A 25,097-nucleotide genomic window follows, 5' to 3' on the forward strand; every position below is an offset into this window, starting at 1 on the left:
TCTCTGCAGAGCTGAAAGGCTCTGTGCAAACGCTCTTTATTCATCTCAACCTCCTCTGAATGGCAGCATTTCTTTTATTTCTATTTTTAGTGCTCTGTGAAATTTTCACTATGAAAAGGCTGAAATGTCAAAACAGCCGGTTTTATAAACGGTTAAATAAACATTGACATCAGTGCAGGAGCTCAGATTGCTCACTTCACTCACAGTTGTCGCCCCTTTGAGCCTATAGTGCACATCTTAAACTGTTGAAGGCTGTGAGGCAGTCTGAAGCTTTTAACTCAGACTAATAATGGAAGTCTTGGTGGCTTCCCTCACATATCTTTTGTTGTTAAAGCAACAGACAAACGTCATTGCATACACTCTACCATCACAGCCACTGAGGCTTGTAACTCCATGAGCATAATAATTGGAGTCTTGGTGGCTTCCCACACTTTTTTTTTTGCTGTAACTGTTGAAGCAATAGACAACAGCAGCTGTAACCAGTTCATTCTCTCCAGTCACAACCACTGGAACTTGTAAATTTTCAGAAGTCATGGTGGCTTCTCTGTTTTCTGTAGGTGTGATGCAAAATAGAAAAGTTGCTGCATGCAGTGTCTCTAATCACAGCCACTGACGTTTGCATGTCTTGGTGGCTTCCCTCACTCAGTTTTTGCTATGCCAGCCAAAGCAAATGATGTTGCTTGCACACTTTAGCCAATGACCACTGCTCTATCACTTGCCTCATTCTTTTGGTTGTGACTGGTGAAGGAGCAACAAAACAAAAAATTGCGGCATGTAGTCTTTCCAGTTACAGCCACCGATGCACGTTACTCCTTCGCTGTTGACTTGGTGGCTTCCCTCACTTATTTTGTACTGTGATGGGTTAGAAAGAAACAATAAGCTGCACAGGCTCTCCAAGCACAGCTGCTGCAGGTGGTAACTCCTGGTTGTGGGAGTGTTGTTGGCTTCCCTCATTCTTTGTGGTGATTGGTGAATCAACATACAGGTAGTTCTGTGCAGTCTCTCCAATAACACCAACTGAATACTGTAACTCGAGTGGTCATGGTAATCTTGGTGGCTTCCATCACTACTCGCTTTTGCTGTGACTGGTGAAGAAACACACAAATTTGTAGCATGCAGTTGCTCCACACACACACTCTGAAGCCGTTACAAGCTTCAGAGTGGTCATGGAAGCCTTGGTGGCTTCCCTCACTTTTTTTTATGATAAGCTGTTCCACTCGGATTGTATTCAAACTGAAGACAGTCAAAAGGTTGAGCTCTGTTTGAGTAAAATGCTTAACTTAAATGTCAAGAAAGAAAGCTGTTAAAACTTGGGGGGAAAAAAAATTGGATTTTCTTTCGTATTTATTTAATTTTTTTTTTACACTTAGCACATCGTTACAAATACTTTCCAGCTCTGTGTGATCACAGCAAACATCCACATCTTAGATTTTATTATTTTCCAAACTCTTTCATGTGGGGCCTCGACAGACCAGAATGCTTTGACAGACTGGGTGTAAACATTGTGCGCGTCAAAGCAAAAACAATTTTTAAAAAAGTACAACAATTTAGAATGTTTTTAAATGAATTAAATGTCTACTTAATCACAAAACAATGTTTGTTAATATCAAATGACAACAATTCTAAAGATTGTTTGTGCTGAATCTTATTTCCGTAAATAAATGTTTGTTGTTTTCGACTCGTGAGTGAACGTGTCATCTGGACATGACGTTCTCTCTACATTTAGCAGTGAGTCAGTTTTACACGCTGGTGATATCAGACGGCGATGTAAGTTAGTTAAGCCTCGTGTCACACAGTCATCTTCCACGTCGGGCGGCCCGCCATCACGCTCACAGCTGATTGGCCTTCCAGGTAAGGTAGGAGTTCCAGACCACAGCGACGATCTGCACCACGGCGAGCCTGCCAACAACACGTCTGACAGTTTCTGCACGAGTTTGGAGCAGCTGACTGTTTCTGTCAGACGTTCTTACCTGTGGTGCAGCGGAACGAAGTAGAAATTGGCAACTTGCACCGGGGGCCACAGCTGTAAACAAACGAACGCAATCAACAACTGAAATCGTATGAAATACAAACTTTCTGTTGCGTAAAGACAAAACTTACATAATAGTTAGAGATCAGAGCGTCTGTGTAATCCTGAAAGAAAAAAAAAACAAAACAAAGCAATTATACAGAATTAATTGGTCAGTCTTCAATTATATAATAAAAGGGGTGTGGCCTCTGTGTGTCTGTGTCTGGAGCATCAAGTAAAATCCAGAAAGAACTGACTTTCATCCTTTGTCATACTTATGTATTTTCTCATGAGGACTCAAGTCATGAAAATGGCAAGGTGATTAGCCCAATATGCACTTTCACAATAAGAGCCTGTATTTCAAAATAAAAGTCTGTGAGGTTGCTGCAGACCTGACAAAATTCATCAGTTGATCCATCCTCCAACATCCCAGATAGCAGATTCAAATCTGGACATTTTTTGTTTGCATGTGACCCCAAAACCCTAATATGCTCACACTCCAAATAAAACAGCAGAAACACACAGGACAAAAGAAAAAAAGAAAACTTGATCTGATTTGAACACTGTCACAGTGCAAATATAAAACTTCAGTTATTGGTTATTTTCATGGAATATTGTCCTGGTCAATCAGCTCCAGAAAAGCTTATTGATGACAAAATTTCATTTTAGAAAATTGAACAACTGAAGCCCAGAAGTTTTCTGTCAATACTTAAAAAAAAATGTAGCATAACTAAATACATTTTCCCAAAAGTCATCTGTTCGCCGTTTATAGTACAAACGACCACATCTAGAACCCGTGGTTCCCCACAGGTCAACGTCCTAGTTTTGTACATTTTTCTATTGCATATATAATTTATTTTGTATTTCTAATTGTTTTTTTGTAGATGGTGGAACTGAAAATTGTTGGGCTATAAAGTACAAATATAAATTCACACCAACTCACACAAAAACATAATAAAATTCTCTATCGTTTACTTAAAGGTCACCTTAATGTTTCCTAACATATAAAAACTCAAGCTGCAGTTACAAAATGTTATTTTTTTATATATATATTTTTTTTCAGGGTGGAATTGTTTTCTAATTATGGCCAAACAAGCTCTGTCGCCACCTGAGGCAAAGTTACCGCTGCAGGTCAATGCGTCAGAAAGACGTCAGCAAGTTTCTTTTTGTTTTTTCCTTACACTTTTTAAGAACAGACGACCTTGTGTGACCTGGAGCACCAAGTCACAGGTGCTTTGTTCTGAATATTCAAACATGAAAATTGTTTCACTTTAATGAAGATGTAAAGTTGTTTTTGTTTTTAACTGTTGCTTTATTGCCTAACAAAATGTGAAACGAGCTGTTCATGTTTTTGTGTGCAACACGTTGCGTTTGTGATCACTGCGGCGTGCCGGTGTTTTGTCCGCAGCTATGCCATGATGACAGACACGACTCTCACGTTCTGTAATTTAATTTGCTGTTTGATCGACTGACGCTTTAGATGAACGTTTGTGTGCATTTGTTACTGAACTGAAAAGGACTAAAGTAAAAGAATCAGTTAACGTGTGTGTGTGGGTGGGTGGATCACTGTGAAATACTAGAAGACGTCCATTCATAGTTTTCATCTTGTAATGTATTGGACAGTCAGATTTGACATTCAGAATCTTGAAATCAGGATCCCCCACCGTGATGTGGTTTATTTTCTTTCCGAGGTCAGTGAGGTCATCAGAACTCGAAATCAACATCTTTGTATTTAATTTTTATCAGGTTCCCAGTGTGAAGAAGAGTCGTCGAGCAGAGGTTAAAAGTCAGGGTCATAAGACAGCAGTGAGGTACGTTGGGCTGAGACACAGATGATGAAGAGAGTGCAGGAGATGAAACAAAGAAATAAACACGAAGAAGAGAACTAAATCAGAAAGTCCAGAAAAGTCTGAGGTGGTCAGATGTGATGGAGAGAACCAGGAGGAGGAGGTTCAGAAGGTGGACCAGAAACACAGACACGAGGAAAAAAGTGAAGAAAAACTTTGGACAAGCTTCATGTTTAAAACCTGTTTAATTAGCAGCTATAAAAAATTAGCTTGTCAATTAAATAGTTGACAGTTTAAAAAAAAAAAATCTTTCAACAATGTTAATATGCAGAGAGAGTCGTTATTAAACAGATGAAACTGAGCTTTGACAGTTAAATATTGTTGTAGGTGTTTGACGTTAAACGTCCCCAAAGTCCCACAACAATCTGAGTGCCCAGACAAACTCTCCTGTTTAAAGTAAATTAAGCTCTGAAACAGATCCTTTTATTCTTCTGTCACGAATGTTGGTCACGTTTCTTTGTAACGAATGTGCTGAGGAGTTAACAGTGAGAATCTTTTAAAAAACAAAAAACAAAAACATATAGCCTGTGAGACAAACTGCACACGCATGCTGTTAGTTTTAGAAGAAGAGCTGTCCGTGGTGCTGATCAGCTGAGACAGACACACACACACACACACACACACACACACACACACACACACAAACAAAAAAAATGTAAACTTGTTACTGGTTTTGGTAAAAATGCAGCTATACTATAGGTGGTCACAAAGTAAATACTGTGGGGGCCCCCGCTGTTACACGGCCCTGCAGCGGCAGGGGTCTCACCCTGTCACAAGTAGGTAAAATGCGAATGAAAGCTCTGGTCTGCTTCCAGGGGTTCCTTTAATTTTCCTGCATGCCATGAGTGTGTGTGTGTGTGTGTGTAATGAGCACATTTGTCATTTGTTTTCCGTCTATTCTGACATTTAGCACATTGACCTTTCGGGCTTTACCTTCATGTCTCCTTTTCTGAATAATTGATGGCAACTGGTGGCAGTAAGCAATGCACTGATGGAAGTTAGAGCCAACAACCTGCCATGACAGTTAACGTTGAGTTGAGACACGGACGGACGGACGCACGCACACACACAAAGGTATGAGTCATGGATAATTTCCGAAGTTGCGCTCTCCGTCTTTCATCGCTTCCTCTGCCACAGGAAATAGTTTCTAATAATACGGCGAGGGCAGCACGTGGGGTCAAACTCTGCCTCACACAGGATAAGCAAACTTGCTCTTCTGTCTGCTGCTGTTTGCAGGAAACATTTGCTGGTGTTTCCTCTCAGGACTCTGCTTCAGTACAGTCCATGCCATCTGGATTGAAGCTGGGATCCAAAAACACACAGAAGCTCACGGAGTTCTCCATCAAAGTCGAGCCTCGATCTCATGTTTGCTTTCGAACAAACACTTTCTTTGTGCGTCTCTGTGGTAAAGCTGCAACAGACAAGCTGCTGTTCGCACAGCTGCTCCAGTCACAGTCGCTGACGTCTGTAACTCCACAGTTGAGAAGGGTGACCTAGTGGCTTCCCTCACTAGTCTCCTACTCGTGCTCAGACTTTCCCGTCACAGTAAGACAAACCTGAACATCAAACCACTCAGCAGACACGTGTCCAGTAACGCATGTGTCAGTCAACACAACAAGGACAAACTATCTGAGCGTCCCAGCACCAACAAACATTCACTTTATCGTCAGCGTAGGTGTGCAAACAAACAGAAGTAGATTTTCCCAGCATGCACTGGTGGAAGGTCAATTGTACCTGATTGATGTTGATGAGACATAATGTGACCTCACCCTCTCGAGCTTGGCGATGTTCTCCTTCACCGTCAGTCCGTTCAGAGTGCCAGAGATCAAGAAGAACGTTGCCAGGAAACATGGCGCAAAACACAACTACAGACACACAAACACACAAAGAGACGCATCACACGAACAGAAAACGACGACGATCCTACGTGGAAAGAGCCGACGGAACGAGACTCAATGTCAAGAATCTGGGTTTGTAATACGCAGGTGATGTGAACCAGAGTTGATCCCTCTACTTTTTGGGGGGGGGGGGGGGGGGGGGTGTCCTGGGCACGATCTCCAGAAGCTTCTGTCACTCATCGTTGCAGCAAACTGCAACAATTACAGAAAAGAAACCCAGAGTGTGTGTTTTATCTCTGATTCGTAAACGTCCAGACTGCAGACGTAACAAACGACCAATGGCCGAGTTGGAAACGAAGAACAGCCCAAAGCTACAAGAACTCCAGAGTGGACCTGGACCTCCTTCCTTTTCCTTTGTGAATCTGAGCCAGCACGAGTTTATCTGGCATGAGAACATTACAGGTATCAGGGCCCCTCAGTGGAGGTTTCTGTGAGACTGCAGGTGAAGCAGGTTTCACCATGATAACATGAGACCCACACACACACACAGTTTTCAAACATCTTAAGAATGCCATCAGAAGACCATGGTGCAATGATGGATCTTGGCGGTTCATCACAGACGCCCTCCCTCTGAGGTTTACTGAGGAACAGAAACCGTTTTGAACGCTGACCTTCTGGGACGGATCGTTGAACGTTAGAACAAGTTTTCACTCATCTGCTTCTGCTGGTTTCATCTCTGCTTTGTAAACATGACAGAACATTTTTGCACTGCAGACCATCATCCGGGGGGAGTCTCACCTGGTCAGCAAGCATTTTCTTCATGGCAGCACTTTTAGTTCCTCCAACCACCAGCCGGTCCAGGATTTTGTACCAACTGCTGATTACTGGACCCTGTTTAATTAAAGATATCAAATATCTTTGTATTAATGTTCTGCACATGAGTGTCTGCAGAGCTGAGGACTTCAAATTCTGACGAGATAACGTCAACGCGACAAAGTCCAAAGTGCGAGATGTAACAGCTGAGACCAGACATAATACACAACTGTTATAACTGTGTTGTAACAGGTGTGTGTTTGGCATTAATGAAGGTAAGTATCACTTCCAGCAAACGTGCCATATGGTTATATGTAGGACCAATAATATGTCTCAGTAGCATAAAATGATAGCAGCCCATTGGTGGATCCAGCTGGTGACACTGCAATGAGAAATCAGTGATTAATCAACTATGAAATTAATCACCAGCTATGCTTATAACTGATTAATCATCTTAAGTCTTTTATTAATTAGGGCTGCAACTAACAATTATTTTAGTAATCGATGAATTGGTCAATTATTCATTCGATTAATCTTTTTTTTTTTTCCATAGACATGCCACAGACATGCTAATGCGTTAGCATCGGCCCCATTTTTAAGTTATAAAATACATCTATCAACTGTTTCAGAAGACCGTAACAGGTCGGTTTAACATAAAAAAGGTAAATATTACTCAGATATATGCTCTTTAGGGTTTTAGTGGGAAAAATTTAAGATAAAGCAAAATAAAACAAAGAACCAATGAAGCAGCAGATCAAAGCACTGCTTCATTTGTTCAAGATTCAAAGCAACGCCGCACTGCAGAAACAGTTGATTATATGGAAGAAACAAAACATTTGCGGTAAAACAAAATTATTTAGCAACTAATCCATGACTAAATTAGTTGACAACTATTTTAATAATCGATTAACTCGATTAGTTGTTTCAGCTCTATTTTAAATATCCAATTTGTCTGTTCAACTCTGAATATTTTATATATATATTTTTTATTTATGTTTTTGATTTTATGTTTATTTGCTGCTCTATGACTATAAACTGAAAATGAATTCTGAGTGGGGGACAAAAGATATTTGAGGACGCCATCATGGATTTCTTTGAAAATGCTGATCCAACATTTTATGGACAAAACAATCAAGAAAATAACTGAAATGATTTGGTAGTTCTTATTTACAATAAATTCACAACCAAAAATAAACAGCCAAATCTATACAATGAATTCACTGAACTAAACATGATCAAAAACAAAAGAAATTCAGATTCAAAATTTAAAATTATTCAAAATATAATAATCAGGTACACAAATTATTTACAAATGCATGAATTGGAAAATAAATAAAGTAATTAAATTACAAAAAAAAAATCCAGGCTATGAAGGACATTATATCAGGTGATAACTGATGATGAGGTGATCAGAATTTATAGCAACATGACTGCCTAACTTTGGGATCTTGGAAATTACTTGAATTTTAAAATGTTCAGTTGAAAATATAAACGACTGTTTTCAATGGAAATTATTTTATATCAGATTTTTTTGCATATTTAAATTGTTTTGCAACTTTTTAAATGTGCCCGTGTTTAAATCTAAATTTTAAATCGTATTTGACCAACCAACGTAATTGCATTGATGTCGGCTCATGCACAAACGATCAGGGTATCCATTAATTCCACAAACATCACCTTTCCTCGCCAATGAAAGTGCCAAAACTCTGATTTCCACAACTCTACCCAACACCCAGTCCATGCAAATACTGAACAGTGATGGAGCCAGAACACATCCCTGAGGAACACCAGATCTCATTGGGAAGATTTTTTGAGATTCTTCTCCCACTGTGCAAATCACTCACAGAAACCGTGTCCAGGCCGGCGTTGTCTCAGACAGCAGAGGTTTCTGTCACTTTCAGGTCTCGTTCTTAATTAGTAAACACAGGTAAAGTTTTCAGTAAGAGTCAAACAAACTTACCACAAAGACAAAACCAATACTCATCATCTTAGCCGTCCGCTGGACACTGTGACGAGCCAATCCTCTTCTCTCAATCAGCTGCTGGGAGATGACATCACCAACACCCATTAACGAGCCTGGAGGACAAACACGAGGAACACTGTCATAATAAGTCTTATTACCACTGATAACTGGGCAAATGTGACAGTGTGTGGGAGCGCATGCTGAGAGCAGCGCACACCCCCACACTGTCACATTTGCCCAGCTTGCACAGAACCCATGTCCAGCCTGCAGGTGATGTCCAGAAACCTTTTGGGATCCCATGAATTCTCAGAATGTCCCAAAAAGCAGCCTGATCAACCGAAGCAAACATTCCAAACCCAACCAATAACCAACAAAGCCTACAAAGTATCACAGCCAACTCTGACTACGACTTGATTGTAAAGCCAGACGATAATTAAGAAACGCAAAGACCCTGGGAGTATTTTGCAGATCTGTATGTATCAAGGAGACAAGTAAGGGAAGCCACCAAAACAACCATGAGAACTTTGAAGGTGTTAAAAGCTTCAATGGCTGTGATTAGATTCCTTCCCACTGTAGCCAAGTGCTTGCTCACAGGGGGTCGTTTTGACCGTTGGGGTTTTACATAATTATTGTATGGCCTTGCCTTACAATATAAAGCGCCTTGGGGCAAGTGTTTGTTGTGATTTGGCGCTATATAAAAAAAAATTGATTGAATTGATTGATTAGAGAGTTTAAAGAAATACATGTTTGAAAACCTTGAAAACTAGCAGAACTCCGCATTTCCTGGTCAACATTTACAGTGCATCCACAAAGTATTCACAGCACATCGCTTTTTCCTCATTTTATGGTACAGCCTCATTCTAAAATGGAGTGAATTCATTTTTCCCCTCACAGAACCCCATAATGACAACATGAAAAAAGTTATTTTTGAAACTGTCAACTGTGGCACCTTACATGTAGACAGGTGTGTGCCTTTCCAAATCATGTCCAACCAACTGAATTTACCCCATGTGGCCTTCAGTTAAGCTGTAGAAACATCTCAAGGATGATCAGTGGAAAGAGAATGCATCAATTTCGAGCTTCATGGCAAAGGCTGTGAATACTTATGTACATCTGATCTCTTAGTTTAAAAAAAATACATTTACAAAAATCTAAAAGAAAATTCACATTGTCATTATGAGGTATTGTGTGTAAAATTTTGAAGAACAAAATGAATTTCATCCATTTTGGAATAAGGCTGTAACAGAAAAAGTGAAGTGCTGTGAATACTTTCTGGATGCACCGTAATACTTAATTTGCCAAACAACAACACTGAACTGTTAGAAACACAGACATCACTTCCAAAATTGGCTGCACAGATTAAGAACACAGACTCAGGTGCAGAGGAGCTTTCCTTCATTTGTCAAAGAACAATAAAGTGAAAATACACCAAGTCAACAGAAAATGTCAAACGCACATCCTGAGAACAATAAATACACATCTGTCCAGGTGGCTTTGACTCAGACACCTAAACGAGCCATAACCTTCTCAGCTAACCTTAACCTCCAACTTTAACGAGCCGCTCAAAAGCAACAATCCTCCCTTTAAAACAGACATAAACCTACATACGGACAGTGAACGGAGGCTCTCAGGACACTGATGGAGAAAGAAACCAAAGGTTGAACAAGATTTTACAAGAATTTTAATGTTTGAAACACATTAAATTGAGGAGAGTGGGATGCTGAGACCACAGGAGATCTGCCGTGTCAGTGTAACGCCTTAAAAATGGTCTTAGTGTGTTTTTGGTGGTGGACAGTGAAAAACCTTCCAGGTTTGATAACATCCAGACACATTCTGTAACTGTGAAAACTATAATTTAGTCCCAAACAAAAACTTTCAGAAGACCGAGAAGAAGCTTACATTAAAAATGTCATCTGTTTGTTAATGTTTTTCACTGCACCTGCAAGTCCTGCACCTCTGAGAAAACAGCACAATTCTGATTATAGTAAGAGCAAAAACACAAAACATGTTTTCTGCAGTATAAGAGTTATAATTCAGGATGACACAGTCGCACTTTTTTGTGCCCGATATGATACAGACCCTGGAACCTTTAATATCTACTGATAACAACCTGATAATCTGTCAATAAATACGTTTGTCTGGACGTTCTTTGTTCACCAACTCACAAAACTTCAACTCAAACTGTGACACAAATATCCTACAGACCTAAATGAAAACATACTACAACATGACTCAGGCGAGCAGTAATTTTCCCAATAATTCTTGCCAATATCTGATCAGTAAATCCCTAATTATAATGTCCTAAACCATTAAAAAAAAGAAGAAATCCTACGCTGCACGCTCGGTCACAGCTTCATGTCGAAGTGTCAAACAGGACGACAGATCAAATCTAGGCTCAGTTTAACCAAACTGCACGTTCTTTGTGAGAAAAATCCTCCTCTTCACCACTTCATCGTGACGCTGTGTAACTGGTGAGGCAACAGACAACAAAAGTGCAGTTTCTCTAATCACACAAGCCTCAAAACTCTTTCAGAGTAGTCTGGGTGTCTTGGTGGCTTCCCTCACTAGTCTCCTTCCAGCACGGTCACTCAATTTTTGGTAAGTGCTACCTGACATAGATTTATCATGCAGTACTATAATAGTTGGATTTTTTAATGATTGATGGAAATGAAGTCCAAAACATATTCAGTGACTTGGAAATGTTCATGTGTTCATCCTCTGGCAAGGCCTCAAAAAAACAAACAAACAAACAACAAAAAAAAACACAACAACAAAAAAACAAACAAACTGGCTGTAAAAATGTGGCAACGACTCATGAATCTGAAGGAGTCTAGATTTCTTTGATTCAAGGGTCATAACTCTGATAAAATGGGCCCAACGTCAATGCATATTACCAACCTGTAACAACGACTACAGGTGAGAAGAGATCAGACATCTTATTATTATTATTTTTTATTCAGAAATTCTGCCTTTCACATCTGCCAGCTTGTTGTGGGGTTTAAAGTTTTAAACACAATGAACATTTCAAATTAACATTCAAGCTTTTTTTTTTTGGTGATCAACATATAAATTTAATGCCTCGCTTTAAATGAAGCAATAAACAGTCAACTATCAAATCAGCACTGAGCCAGTAAGACTGAATCTTGCTCTTTTCAGGAGATTCAGGTGCACATGTCCACAAATTAAAGCTAAAAGCCAAGTTCAACTAAACTGACAGAACGAAGCTTCACAGCTAAGAATAACCCAAAATACACCTCCAAAGCAACCGAAGAGCTTCAGTCATCTGAACTCAGCCCACGAGAGCTGAGTTTCCCTCCCTGAAGACAAAACTGAAGGCAGAAAGACTCACAAAGAAGCAGCAGGTGAGTGAGGCTGCAGCACGTCTGGAAACTCACGGTGGACCTCAAGATGTCCAGACTTCAGCCACTCATCTACTGCAAAAGATTCTCATCCAGGTGGTTCAATTACATTTGGCTTCTGAATACTGAGGAACTGCGTATTTTTAAAAAATGTCTTACTCTAAAATTATTGTGTTATTTCTGTTGAATCCTTTAAATCAAAGCTGACAGCTGACACTTCAGCCACATCTTGATTGTTTCATTTCACCTGAACCGTGGCGGTGCAAAGACTATAAATCACAAACGGCGACATTGTCCAAATACTTATGGACCCAACTGTTCGTGATTTGTATTTCAATGTTCTGAACTTTTTACAGCTAACTTCGTCTGGGCACAAAGTTCATTGTATGGCAGTTGATAGTATTCTGGCTCCATCTAGTGGTAACTAAAGTATATTACATCTTGAAGACCTGTTCAGCCATTTAATGCATGAGAAAAAAAAAAAATTACCCGATACTGTATTTATACCTCATAAAACTAATGAAATGCTGCCAACTTTTGTAGTATTTATAAATGTGTAAAATATTCAAGCACCTTGAGAAACCCTTTTCACAATTTTTTTTGGAGTGATAAAACAATATCTGCGATAGCTGTGGTTTATAACTTTTAAAACCTGATTATATTCAATCAGGTTTTGACGATCACTTCATCACTGAGTGTCATCAGGAAACCTGTCTGGTCATTTATCAAACAATACATCTATAAACAATTTGATTACATGGTAATTGATGTTTAATGAATTACCAAAAGTAGAACCTCACATTTGATTTTTGTTAGAATACAAATGTTTGGGTATTTGAAACCTATGTGTAATCAAAACTCTATAAATGATATTAACTAAATTAAACACTGCAAAGCCAATATAATATAATGTCTGCATATGGGCACCTTGTAATATCGCTGGAATTGAATTTCATTCCCCCTCTCTCCAGAGCATAGCTCCACCTCTCCAGGTTTGCCTCAACCTGCTCTCTACTCACTACAGATATTAATGTCATCAGCAAACATCATAGTCAATCAATCAATCAATCAATTTTATTTATATAAGGCCAAATCACAACAAACAATTGCCCCAAGGCGCCACAGAGACTCGTACCACATCACCCTCTAGTGGCCAGCTGCCCCTGCACATCTCAGTGCTATCACATGGTCCTAAGACATGTCCTGCACCACCCTCACATACTTCACCACCACTCCCATCTTCCTCATACAATCAATACCACAAGTCGTCTCTCAACACCCGGTCAGACAGGAAGTATTTGGACGTGGACAGTTTTTGTGGTTTTGCTGTATGTGTTCATAAAACAAGTGGTTTGTGACTCGAGGTGAAAGTTTGAAGTCCGACTCCAAGAGTGTTTATTGTTACTGTCACTGACCAATCAGTCGGTGGTGTCATTAAACCTGTGAGCTGCATGTAATTCAGGGTTTGAGTTTCTCCTACCGGCAGTCACGATCTGGACTGTCCAGGGGTATCTGCTCATCAAGGCCTGGTAGGATCTCCACAGGCCCGCCATCGCCCTCCTTCAGGAGAACACACACACACAGGTTCAACGTAAAAACACAACATCAGTGAGAACCAACGCCTCCGATCAGGATCAGGAGGAAGCACAACCCACATCAGGGTCCAGCTAATGAAGGTTACAAATCTAATCTGCTTCATCCAGGAAGAGCTGCATCTACGGAAGGCTGTTTCTGCCAAAAATAATTACAATTACAGCAATAATAAAATAAAAAAATTTAGCCTCACTTTTGTCTCCCACTATTTGTTTCCTGAAGAATAAAATGTACTTTGTCATTATCATGAAACAATCACATAAATATGTAAATATGTGACTGAAAGACACTTGCACAAGATGTTTGACAGTACTGCACACAGCTCTGAGTAACTGAAAAGTGATTGTTATGTATTTATCCTGCAGAAGGGGGAGGAGTTAAATACATTAGGAGTAAATTACATGAGTTTCCAGTTCCCATCCTCCATGTAATGTAGAGTGATGCCAAATTAACATGGAGATCCATATTGGATCTCCTTTGGTGACCTCGGGGAACAAACAGAGAAATTGAAAGAACTTTTTTAATGAGTTATATCATAAAAGCATCTATTCTTTTTAAGTTATTGTAGAGAAGCTTGAATCTTCAACTGGACTGGGTTGCTTGATGCGAGGACGTTTCGCTTCAAATTGCAGAAGCTTCCTCAGCTAAAATTCTTGCTCTGGTAGTCTGACTTCTGTCTGACCCTTGTCAAGAAGAACAAACAGAAGCCACAAAAGCTGGAGTTTAAAACCTAACCAGACCCCTCCTACGGAGAGGCAGACTGCTATTGGCTAGTGATTAAACAATTGCTTTAATTAGCACTTATTGTGCTCTAGTTAGCACCCTCCTAAGGACAGGGTAGCTGTCCCTCCTAACGATGGGACTGATGCCTCTCCTGATGGCGTGAATGACTCATTACCATGAATAAAAGACTGAAACTGCTTTGATCTGAGTACCCCATTGTAAACAGGGGACAAAGCATGTCTCAAACCCCCTCCCCGGTTAAGGCTGGGTTTCACATGGTATGGCTCCTTCACCCCTCTCTCAAACAATTTCTTCTCTCTGGCTAAGATTTTAACTTCCTTCAAATCAAATCAAAATCAAATCAATTTTATTTATAAAGCGCCAAATCACAACAAACAGTTGCCCCAAGGCGCTTTATATTGTAAGGCAAAGCCATACAATAATTACGTAAAAACCCCAACGGTCAAAACGACCCCCTGTGAGCAAGCACTTTGCGACAGTGGGAAGGAAAAACTCCCTTTTAACAGGAAGAAACCTCCAGCAGAACTAGGCTCAGGGAGGGGCAGTCTTCTGCTGGGACTGGTTGGGGCTGAGGGAGAGAACCAGGAAAAAGACATGCTGTGGAGGGGAGCAGAGATCGATCACTAATGATTAAATGCAGAGTGGTGCATACAGAGCAAAAAGAGAAAGAAACACTCAGTGCATCATGGGAACCCCCCAGCAGTCTAAGTCTATAGCAGCATAACTAAGGGATGGTTCAGGGTCACCTGATCCAGCCCTAACTATAAGCTTTAGCAAAAAGGAAAGTTTTAAGCCAAATCTTAAAAGTAGAGAGGGTATCTGTCTCCCTGATCTGAATTGGGAGCTGGTTCCACAGGAGAGGAGCCTGAAAGCTGAAGGCTCTGCCTCCCATTCTACTCTTACAAACCCTAGGAACTACAAGTAAGCCTGCAGTCTGAGAGCGAAGCGCTCTATTGGGGTGATATGGTACTACGAGGTCCCTAAGATAAGATGGGACCTGATTATTCAAAACCTTATAAGTAAGAAGAAGAATTTTAAATTCTATTCTAGAATTAACAGGAAGCCAATGAAGAGAGGCCAATATGGGTGAGATATGCTCTCTCCTTCTAGTCCCCGTCAGTACTCTAGCTGCAGCATTTTGAATTAACTGAAGGCTTTTCAGGGAACTTTTAGGACAACCTGATAATAATGAATTACAATAGTCCAGCCTAGAGGAAATAAATGCATGAATTAGTTTTTCAGCATCACTCCGAGACAAGACCTTTCTAATTTCAGAGATATTGCGCAAATGCAAAAATTTGTCCTTGTCCTCAAACGTATGGTTAGTGTCTTTAGGAAGGAAGTTAAAAGGAACCCAGTCCAGTCGAAGATTCAAGCTTATCTACTATGGAAACCACCTGGACAACTGAGAGCCCACACACAAACTTTTTAAGTTATTGTCTCCCCACACGCTGGCTGGAATCATCTAACACTGCCCCTGGCCGCTGCTCGATGACGTCACCAGCTTCACGCGCGGCCTTCAGCGTTTCGCTCGAGTTGAAACTTTTGTTTCCAAACACATTTTGCGTTTCGCGGCCCACGTTCTCATCAGCACTCACAGCATTAAGGAACCCTGAAGTGTGTTTGTGCCGTTTTTCTGCTTTAATACTCACAGCAGGAAAAAACACCTCGTGCCCCCTCTGTGCTGCCTTCACGTCACCTCAGACGTTTCGCGACCACGCCGCATCAGTTTCATTCAGGCCCATTTGGAAACCAAGTCATAGACTGAAACAAAAAACACAACATAAAAACTACTTACTACAGGGCTGTTTGATTAAAATGTACTTTAAGTGTAGAATGCAAAGTGTTCCAAATTGATTTTCAAGTAAAACCTCGACTAAATTGTCAAGCAATGACAAAGATAGCCATTTATTAATACTTTGTCAGCAATACATTATAAAATACCTGCTCAGATTTGATACAAAATAATAGTCAACATTTAGTGCCTCTCCAAAAATAAAGTCGTAACTGTAATTAGCATTTTTCCAACTGTTCATAAGTTCGCAAACGTACCTGTGCGTCACTTCCGCTGTAGCAATTGAGAAATAATTTGACGTTTGCTGCCCTCTTTTGGTCTAATTGTAATATTATACAAATTGGAAAGAAGCGGTTCTAATTTTCTCACAGAGGACTTTTGTTGACTGGAAAAGTTTTATTAAAACGTTTGTACATAAAAAATAAACCGTTGAAAAATATGCATGTTTTCTTAATGAGTAAAATATGGTTTTGCTCAAATGTAGCTCGTTTAGATTTTAACTGAATTAATAAAAGCGTAATATCACTTGCTTTTCACAGGAATTGCAGTTTTTGTTATTCCCTCATTATTTTAATCAACACATAAAAGGTCTGGAGTTGATTTTAAGTGTTACACAACTCAGGTCAACAAAATAAATCATTAAGAACTGGAGAGCCACTCCTCTTCAAAAGGTCATAAAGGAGACCGATGAGGGAAGCTACAAATGACACCAAAGGAGTTCTAAGTTTCAGTGGCTGTGATTGGTGAGACAGAACAGTCACCTGCTGAACACCAGCAGCATCACAGTTCTGAGTCCTCCTGAATAATCACGTGCTTCTCTGCAGCTTATCATGGGATCCCCATGATGTTGGTGCTGTGCAGAGGCAGATTCTGACCCAGTAACCTGGTGTTCCTCGGGGTTCTGTTTCTGGCTCCCACAGTTTTTGTTGCAGAGGAAGTGCTCACCGACCTCGACTTCACAGATCACGCTGGGAGCTTCACAGAATCAACAGATACCCAAACGGCAGCACTCGAGAAGCTGAGTGAGGTATCTTGAATATCTGAGTTTGCAACAGTCCTGGATCAACACTAAGAACCAGACTTTTAATGACTTCCTGGACCTGACCATCATAAGTATATCTATAGGTGGTGAAAGTGTTGAAGTGAATGTAATCCTGGATTACAGTCACAAATAGCCACAACATCAGACACAACAGGGTTAGTCCCTAATTTAATCCATAAATTTAATATAAAATTAAATACATCAGTAAATAGTTACAATAAATGGCTTACATTTTTATTTCCTGCTACATTTTGACAGATTTTTTTTTGCCAGCTTCATGTCCAGCACAAATAAACACAAAGTCAAAAATTCACTTATATTAAAAAAAACAAACAAAAAAACATAAAAAATCAGAAAGATGCAGGGTTTCAGTTCAGCAGAAAATATCCCAACAGGCCAAAACCAGTTCTCCTGTAGGAGGCACTAGAGTTTCCTGTAAAACAAGAGAAATCACAGAGCAAGTGGCGCCCCCGTGTGGCGCTAGAGACAACTTTGGCTGTTGGCTTACACAAGTATACACATAGAACCAAAGCACCTGAGAGTACAAAAAAAATCAATATAAACCCCCTTGAGGACAGTCCCTTAGATGATAATAAAAAAAAATTAACTTTAAAAAACAAAACAAGATTGTTCAAGTAAAATCAGTCGTATTTGCTGTTTCTTGGGATATTTCAGGGGTCTCCTGTGACCTCGCCTCCCCCTGCCTCTTATTCCGCGCGTCAGTTGATTTGAAAGAAGGTATTAACCAGTCACTTAAATTTGAACACAATTACTCTGAGGACTAGACCACCACTCAGAGATTTATTAAACAGAAATTAAGTGTCACAAATTTTGACAGAATTTAAGTTTTACAGAATGAGTGAGATAAACAAAAACATACCCAGACGTTCTGAGGGTCCCAGGAGCTGCAAGCTTCCAACCAGCAATCTAGGTGTTCCAGCAAGCAGGAACCCTGAACAGTGGGCCGGCCCTGTATTTATACCCTAAGCTACTACAACATTTTTCTGCTAGTCTTGGGCGTTGTCCTTCATCTGGGTGGTCTTGATCCCTCTGTTTCAGGACATGGTCCTGCCCACATGCGCTGTTAAGTCTTCTGTCCTCTTCTGTTGTGGAACTGATAAGAAATTTTGTTTTTTTTACTAGCTGAATAACTGTCAGCATATCTTCAGGGCCTCACCTAAACAGAAACACACATCACATTTACAAGACTTGAAAATGATTATATAAATAACATTTCTTCATGACAGCTTGCTAAGAAACTAAACTAATATTTGAGCAAAAGCAAATATAATCAAACATAACATACCTTTAATTTGGTAGACACAATACAACAGCATTCGAACATATAACCCAAGAGTATTTGAATATATAGATATCATGTAATTAACCTTAGCTATTGATTACATGTTTAATAAGCATTGATAAATGTTGATCACTAAGAGCATGAGTAATATATTCTTCAACAGCAACAAGCTCGATTAATATATAAATGATGACTTCTAAACATTAAAACACACTCATATGTAACAATGTATTTTTAGCTCAAAAGATAAATAATATTATGATGATACTGAATGGGGAAAAAAAATCACAAAAGGTTAAAGCATATTTAAGCACATTTAGGATATATTCCTTCATGTTATAGAACATAGTAAACAGTAACCCAAACTTCTAGATTCCGTGTAACTGACATTAAAGGAGTTCATGCTACTAATAAACCAGAAATTCCCCTTTTCAATATTCTCTCAATTTTCAAAGCTCCAGATTAAAAATTGCTTTTTACTCTCATCAATTTCAGATCACTTTCCTTGTTAGTTATAATTAGCTTGGTAACTTCAAGCTACATGGGTGTGTTTTGCCAAGCTCCACCTCTTTATCCATTTATGGGTTGGCCAGGAGTTAAGTGGAATCGGGCACTGCCTGGATGGTGACGTCCAATCCGCCCCAATCCCACAAGCACCACCTCTTGACTGCTAATATTTTAGCAAGACAACAGGAGGCGGAGCTAAAGATGTTGTGATTTTCATTGCAAGTGAGGAGGGTGGACAGGATTAAGAATCAGAGACAGCACAGGTAGGACAGTTTGAAGACAAAGTCAGACAAACGGGTTAGTTCATTTGGACATGTACAGAGGAGGGATGTGGGTATAAAGAGAGAAGGATGCTGAGGGTGGAACCAGCAGGCAGGCAGGAGGAGGAGGACAAAGAGGAGGTCTGTGGATGTGCTGAGGGAGGACACACAGGTGGTTGGTGAGACAGAAGATGACTCATTGTACAGGGTGAAACGTGGACAGATGACCTGCTGTGGTGCCCCCTAATGGAAATAACAGCAAGAAAAAGAACAAGTAGTTGCCAACAAAGCCTCTGAGCGCTCGACAATGACTGTCCCATAATAAACGCGTGAATGTCCAAAACTGGATGCAACAAATATCCAACTTGTGCTGAAAATGCCAACAAAATAACTCAACTGAGTTTATAATCACTGTTATATTTGTGGTTTCAAAAAGTCTGAAGAAATCCAGGCAGTGAGGTCTTTGCCCCCCCCGGTAATACACCAAACTATATCAATACAGTCTCAGAATTTAGCTGCTCTGTTCTCTGCTTTTTGCTGAAGCTGACTTTATTTTTCTGTGTTGATGCTCTGAAGGTGAAAACTCAGCCACATGGGGTGTGCAGCCAGTACATTCTGAGTGCCGGTCCCAAGCCCGGATAAATGAGGAGGGTTGCGTCAGGAAGGGCATCCGGCGTAAAACAAGCCAACCCAACTATGCAGACTCAGAATCGAATTCCCATACCGGATCGGTCGCGGCCCAGGTTAACAATGTCCGCCACCGGTGCTATTGCCCAACAGGGTGCCGGTGGAAATTGGGCTACTGCTGGGTGAAGACGACAAAGAAGAGGAGGAAAACGTTGCCACGAACAGCGGGAGAAGAAGAAAACTAGAAGGGTGGAAATGAGAGTGGGGACTTTGAATGTTGGTAGTATGACTGGTAAAGGGAGAGAGGTGGCTGATATGATAGACAGGAGAAAGGTAGACATATTGTGTGTGCAAGAGACCAAGTGGAAGGGAAGTAAGAGCAGGAGCATCGGTGGTGGGTACAAGTTGTCGTACCATGGTGAGGACAGGAAGAGAAATGGTGTTGGGGTCATTTTAAAGGAAGAGTATGTTAAAAGTGTGTTGGAGGTTAAGCGAGTGTCTGACAGGGTGATGAGTGTGAAGTTGGAAATTGAAGGGGTGATGATGAATATCATCAGTGCATATGCCCCACAGGTAGGTTGTGAGATGAAGGAGAAAGAAGATTTCTGGAGTGTGTTAGATGAGGTGGTGGAGAGTGAACCCAAGCATGAAAGAGTGGTGATAGGAGCAGACTTCAATGGGCATGTTGGTGAACAGAGGTGATGAGGAAGTAATGGGTAGATATGGTATCAAGGATAGGAATGGGGAAGGACAGATGGTAGTTGATTTTGCAAAAAGAATGGAAATGGCTGTGGTGAATACCTACTTTAAGAAAAGGGAGGAGCACAGGGTAACATATAAGAGTGGAGGAAGGTGCACACAGGTGGACTACATTCTTTATAGGAGATGCAAGCTAAAAGAAATCACAGACTGTAAGGTGGTAGCAGGAGAGAGTGTCACTAGACAGTATAGGATGGTTGTTTGTAGGATGACTTTAGAGGTAAAGAAGAAGAAGAGAGTGAGAGCTAAACAAAGGATCAGATGGTGGAAGCTGAAGGAGGAAGACTGTTGTGTGAAATTTAGCGAGCAGGTGAGAGAAGCACTGGTTGGAGGGGAAGCAATTTTGGACAACTGGAAAAGTACTGCAGATGTGGTGAGGGAGACAGCTAGGGCAGTACTGGGTATGACATCTGGACAGTGGAAGGAAGACAAGGAGACTTGGTGGTGGAATGAAGAGGTCCAGGAAAGCATAATGAGAAAGAGGTTGGCAAAAAAGTTTTGGGATAGTCAGAGAGATGAAGAAAGTAGACAGGAGTACAAGGAGATGCGGCGTAAGGCGAGAAGAGAAGTGGCAAAAGCAAAGGAAAAGGCATATTGCGAGCTGTACAAGAAGTTCAATAGTAAGGAAGGAGAAAAGGACTTGTACCGATTGGCCAGACAAAGGGACAGAGCTGGAAAGGATGTGCAGCAGGTTAGGGTGGTAAAAGATGCACATGGTAATGTGCTGACAAGTGAGGAGTGTGTGCTGAGAAGGTAGAGGGAATATTTTGAAGAGCTGATGAATAAAGAAAATGAGGGAGAGAAAAGGCTGGATGATGTGGTGAGAGTAAATCAGGAAGTACAAGAGATTAGCAAGGACTGCTATGAAGAGGATGAAGAGTGGAAAGGCAGCTGGTCCAGATGACATTCCAGTGGAGGCATGGAAATGTCTAGGAGAGATGGCAGTAGAGTTTCTAACCAGATTGTTTAATAAAATCTTGGAAAGTGAGAGCATGCCTGAGGAGTGGAGACGAAGTGTGCTGGTTCCTATTTTCACGAACAAGGGTGATGTGCAGAGCTGCAGTAACTACAGAGGCATAAAGCTGATCAGCCACAGCATGAAGTTATGGGAAAGAGTAGTAGAAGCTAGGCTTAGAAAACAGGTGAAGATCTGTGAGCAGCAATATGGTTTCATGCCGAGAAAGAGCACTACAGATGCAATGTTTGCTCTGAGAATACTGTTGGAGAAGCACAGAGAAGGCCAGAAAGAGTTACATTGTGTGTTTGTGGACTTAGAAAAAGCTTATGATAGGGTGCCAAGAGAAGAGTTGTGGCATTGTATGAGGAAGTCTGGAGTGGCAGAGAAGTATGTTAGGGTAGTGCAGGACATGTACAAGAATAGTGTGACAGCGCTGAGATGCGCAGTCGGAATGACAGACTCATTCAAGGTGGAGGTGGGATTACACCAAGGATCAGCTCTGAGTCCTTTCTTGTTTGCAGTGGTGATGGACAGGTTGACGGATGAGATCAGACAGGAGTCCCCATGGACTAATATGTTTGCAGATGACATTGTGATCTGTAGTGAGAGTAGAGAGCAAGTTGAGTCTAGTCTGGAGAAGTGGAGATATGCTCTGGAGAGCAGGGGAATGAAAGTCAGTAGAAGCAAGACTGAGTACATGTGTGTGAATAAGAGGGAGCCCAGTGGAATAGTGCAGTTACAAGGAGTAGAAGTGGTGAAAGTAGATGAGTTTAAATATTTGGGGTCAACTGTTCAAAGTAATGGAGAGTGTGGTAGAGAGGTGAAGAAGAGAGTGCAGGCAGGGTGACGTGGGTGGAGAAAGGTGGCAGGAGTGATTTGTGACCGAAGAATATCAGCAAGAGTGAAGGGGAAAGTTTACAAAACAGTAGTGAGACCAACTATATTGTAAGGTTTAGAGACGGTGGCACTAACAAAAAGACAGGAGGCAGAGCTGGAGGTGGCAGAGCTGAAGATGTTGAGATTCTCTTTGGGAGTGACAAGAATGACAAGATCAGGAATGAACATATCAGAGGGACAGCTCAGGTGGGACGGTTTGGAGACAAAGTCAGAGAGGCGAGATTGAGATGGTTTGGACATGTGCAGAGGAGGGACCCAGGGTATATAGGGAGAAGGACGCTGAGGATGGAACCACCAGGCAGGAGGAGAAGAGGGAGACCAAAGAGGAGGTTCATGAATGTGCTGAGAGAGGACATGCAGGTGGTTGGTGTGACAGAGGAAGATACAGAGGACAGGGTGAGATGGAAACGATTGATCTGCTGTGGCGACCCCTAACGGGAACAGCCGAAAGACAAAGAAGAAGAAGAATGCTCTGAAGGTGAAATCTGAATCTTCAGCAGAATTTTACAGTCATAGTTTCACCAGAGAATAAATCATCTCAGTACAGATTTAAAATAACCACAAATGTATGAATCTTGTAAGTTAACACAGAACTTTTATATTACAGTTTGAATATGTCTGGATCTTTAAGGCGGCTGCTCACTCTCAATTTCATTGTAAAGATGGCGTCCGGTGCCACGCCACCACCAGCAAACTGACATCACGTTACCTTACCAGACAACCTCGATGACATCACCAGTCTGACGCGTTTGTTTGCGTTGGGAGAAGGAAGCCACATCTCAACATCTCATCTAATTTGAGATATCGTCATTAATGTATTGTTGACGATAACTGATTTGACCTGTGACCTTGAAATGACGCGTGTTGCACGTGGACTGTCCACAGAGTTTCTAACTGCTCTTTAAATGCTGACGTTACCACAGTGCACAGACAGGCCGCATCTTTTGCCTTCGTGGTGAGACGAGTCCAGTCGGGCCCAGAGAGCACTCAGGCGCTTGACTGCTACCTTTTTAACACAACTATGGTTAGAAAAGAAAAAAAAAGAAAAAAGGTGAACTTTAATTTGAGCAGCTGATGTCACCACAGAGTCCTGACCGACATGAGTAAAAAAAAAAAAAAAACGCAGGTTCACTTCCTGACCGACTTCATGAAAAAACTAGTCGCACTCGGAGAATCTCTTGAACAGACGGGAACTGGAAGCCGCTTATGGATCATTACCTCCGTGATGGAGAGGACAGAGGCAGAGCGGGACAGTGAGGGACGCGGGACGGACTTTCTGTCAGCTGTGACATGGTATTAAGAAGTCCATCCCTTCATCACTTTCACACCAGTCTGAGGGCGCGTCTGTCCCAAAGTAACGATCCCCAAAATTACCTGAAGACAAAAAATAAACAAATAAAATAAAATAAAATAGCAGGTGCCAAGAAACAAAGATGTTAACAAAATGGCAATTCAACATTACAACTCAAGACTGTTTCACATGTTTCAAGAGATTTTGTTTGGAAATTTATCTGAAGCAAAGACAAGGAAACCACGTCAGAACAAGAACTTGAGTATCCACCGGCGGCTTTGAGAGACACTGAAAAGGATTTATACCAACGACTGACTCCAACACACAAACACATCAATGTGACTCCTCCATGTAAGGCACATGTTTAAGATTACACACAGTTTAATAAGACCTTGTAACTGTTAGAATGGCCCAAGCAGAGGTTCACCCCTCTGGGTCTGGTCTGCTTGAGGTTTCATCTCAATATCCTCAGAGTAGTGCAGCAGATAACAGAATGTTTACAGAGGAATCCTTCAAATGGTGATACAAGCACCAAAGTTGGCACAAATACTCCTTAAACATTACTCTTTTGAAAAAACTGTATCCACTTGAATTTTCAACAGGCGGCCAGGTAGGGGTCAATTTAAGAATTACACTGGGGTCAAAATTTAAAAATGTTCCAGTCATATTGAAAGCTATACCACATTATTTATCTGAACCTAAAGATTCCAAAAAGGTATAGTTTGGACTATCTATGACTGAATGTTCTGGAGTTATGGGGTAAAAACAGCAAGAATGGTAACAAAAGTCAGCTTTAGTTTGTACAGGGGTCAAAAGTTAAAGTTGCTCCAAATATTGTAAAAAGTGATGCAACTTATTGGTTGAGTTAATAGGGTTTTAAAAAGGAATAGTTTGCACCGTGTGTCATGCTTAGTTATCATGTTACAGGTTAACATAGAATCCAATGGACGCTGACATTGTTTGACCTTTACCTTGCAGACCAAGCATTCAACACAGTCAAAACTATTTCATTTATTAATCCTATTATTTCGACCAATAATTTGTACCACATTTTGCCAAAATTAGAGCAACTTTAACTTTTGACCCCTGTACAAACTGAAATTGATCTTTGTCACCATCCTTAATGTCTTTACCCCATAATAATCCATCGTTAGGTTCATACAAATAATGTGGTATAGTTTTCAGTATGATTTAAACATTTTTAATTTTTGACCCCTGTGTAATTCTTCAACAGACCCCCACCTGGCCACCTATTGAAAACTCAAGTGGATACTCAGTTGTTTTCAAAAGAGTAATGTTTAAGGGGCATGTGTGCCAATTTTGGTGCTTGTTTCCAGAAATGAACAATTGTTACAGTTATCTGCTCCACTAGAGGGAGTTTTTCTTACCACTGTGTGCTTGCTTTAGGGGTTGGTAAGGTTATAACTTACTCATGTGAAGTGCCTTGAGGCAGTTTTGTTGTGATTTAGCGCTGTATAATAAAATAAATTGAA

General features: G+C 40.8%; 2 protein-coding genes across 4 annotated transcripts in view; both read right to left on the bottom strand.

The window, feature by feature from the left end:
• Window positions 1–1,343: 1,343 nt before the first annotated feature.
• On the bottom strand, window positions 1,344–18,019 carry mpv17 (mitochondrial inner membrane protein MPV17). Of its 2 annotated transcripts, none has more exons than XR_004558413.1 (9): window positions 17,883–18,019; window positions 15,818–15,929; window positions 13,309–13,388; window positions 8,467–8,582; window positions 6,492–6,584; window positions 5,590–5,720; window positions 2,101–2,133; window positions 1,971–2,023; window positions 1,344–1,899 (listed from the first exon to the last, which is right to left on the bottom strand). XR_004558413.1 is itself a non-coding variant. In XM_034161943.1 (9 exons), exons 3-9 carry the CDS (start codon window positions 13,379–13,381, stop codon window positions 1,830–1,832), a joined length of 534 nt encoding a protein of 177 aa, XP_034017834.1. In that variant the 5' UTR covers window positions 13,382–13,388; window positions 15,818–15,929; window positions 17,883–18,019; the 3' UTR covers window positions 1,344–1,829. The 2 variants fall into 2 exon arrangements, 1 of the variants encoding a protein (XP_034017834.1); XM_034161943.1 differs by having other exon boundaries at window positions 5,625–5,720.
• A 122-nt stretch (window positions 18,020–18,141) lies between these two features.
• The window catches only part of si:ch211-243j20.2 (uridine-cytidine kinase-like 1), a 39,599-nt gene continuing 32,643 nt past the window's right edge, over window positions 18,142–25,097 (bottom strand). Inside the window, exons 15-16 of one of the 2 annotated variants that reach the window (XR_004558412.1) lie at window positions 23,532–23,687; window positions 18,142–18,179 (exon numbers count right to left, since the gene is read on the bottom strand). Coding sequence is in view for 1 of the 2 variants with exons in the window: in XM_034161942.1 (XP_034017833.1) it covers window positions 23,593–23,687 (95 nt within the window). In the remaining variant the exon portion in view is untranslated. Of the gene's footprint in view, window positions 18,180–23,468; window positions 23,688–25,097 lie in introns of those variants that run through there. The other variant, XM_034161942.1, reaches the window with a different exon arrangement.

The sequence above is a fragment of the Thalassophryne amazonica genome, chromosome 21 (genome assembly GCF_902500255.1).
Source record: "Thalassophryne amazonica chromosome 21, fThaAma1.1, whole genome shotgun sequence".
NCBI classification, from domain to species: Eukaryota; Metazoa; Chordata; class Actinopteri; order Batrachoidiformes; family Batrachoididae; genus Thalassophryne; species Thalassophryne amazonica.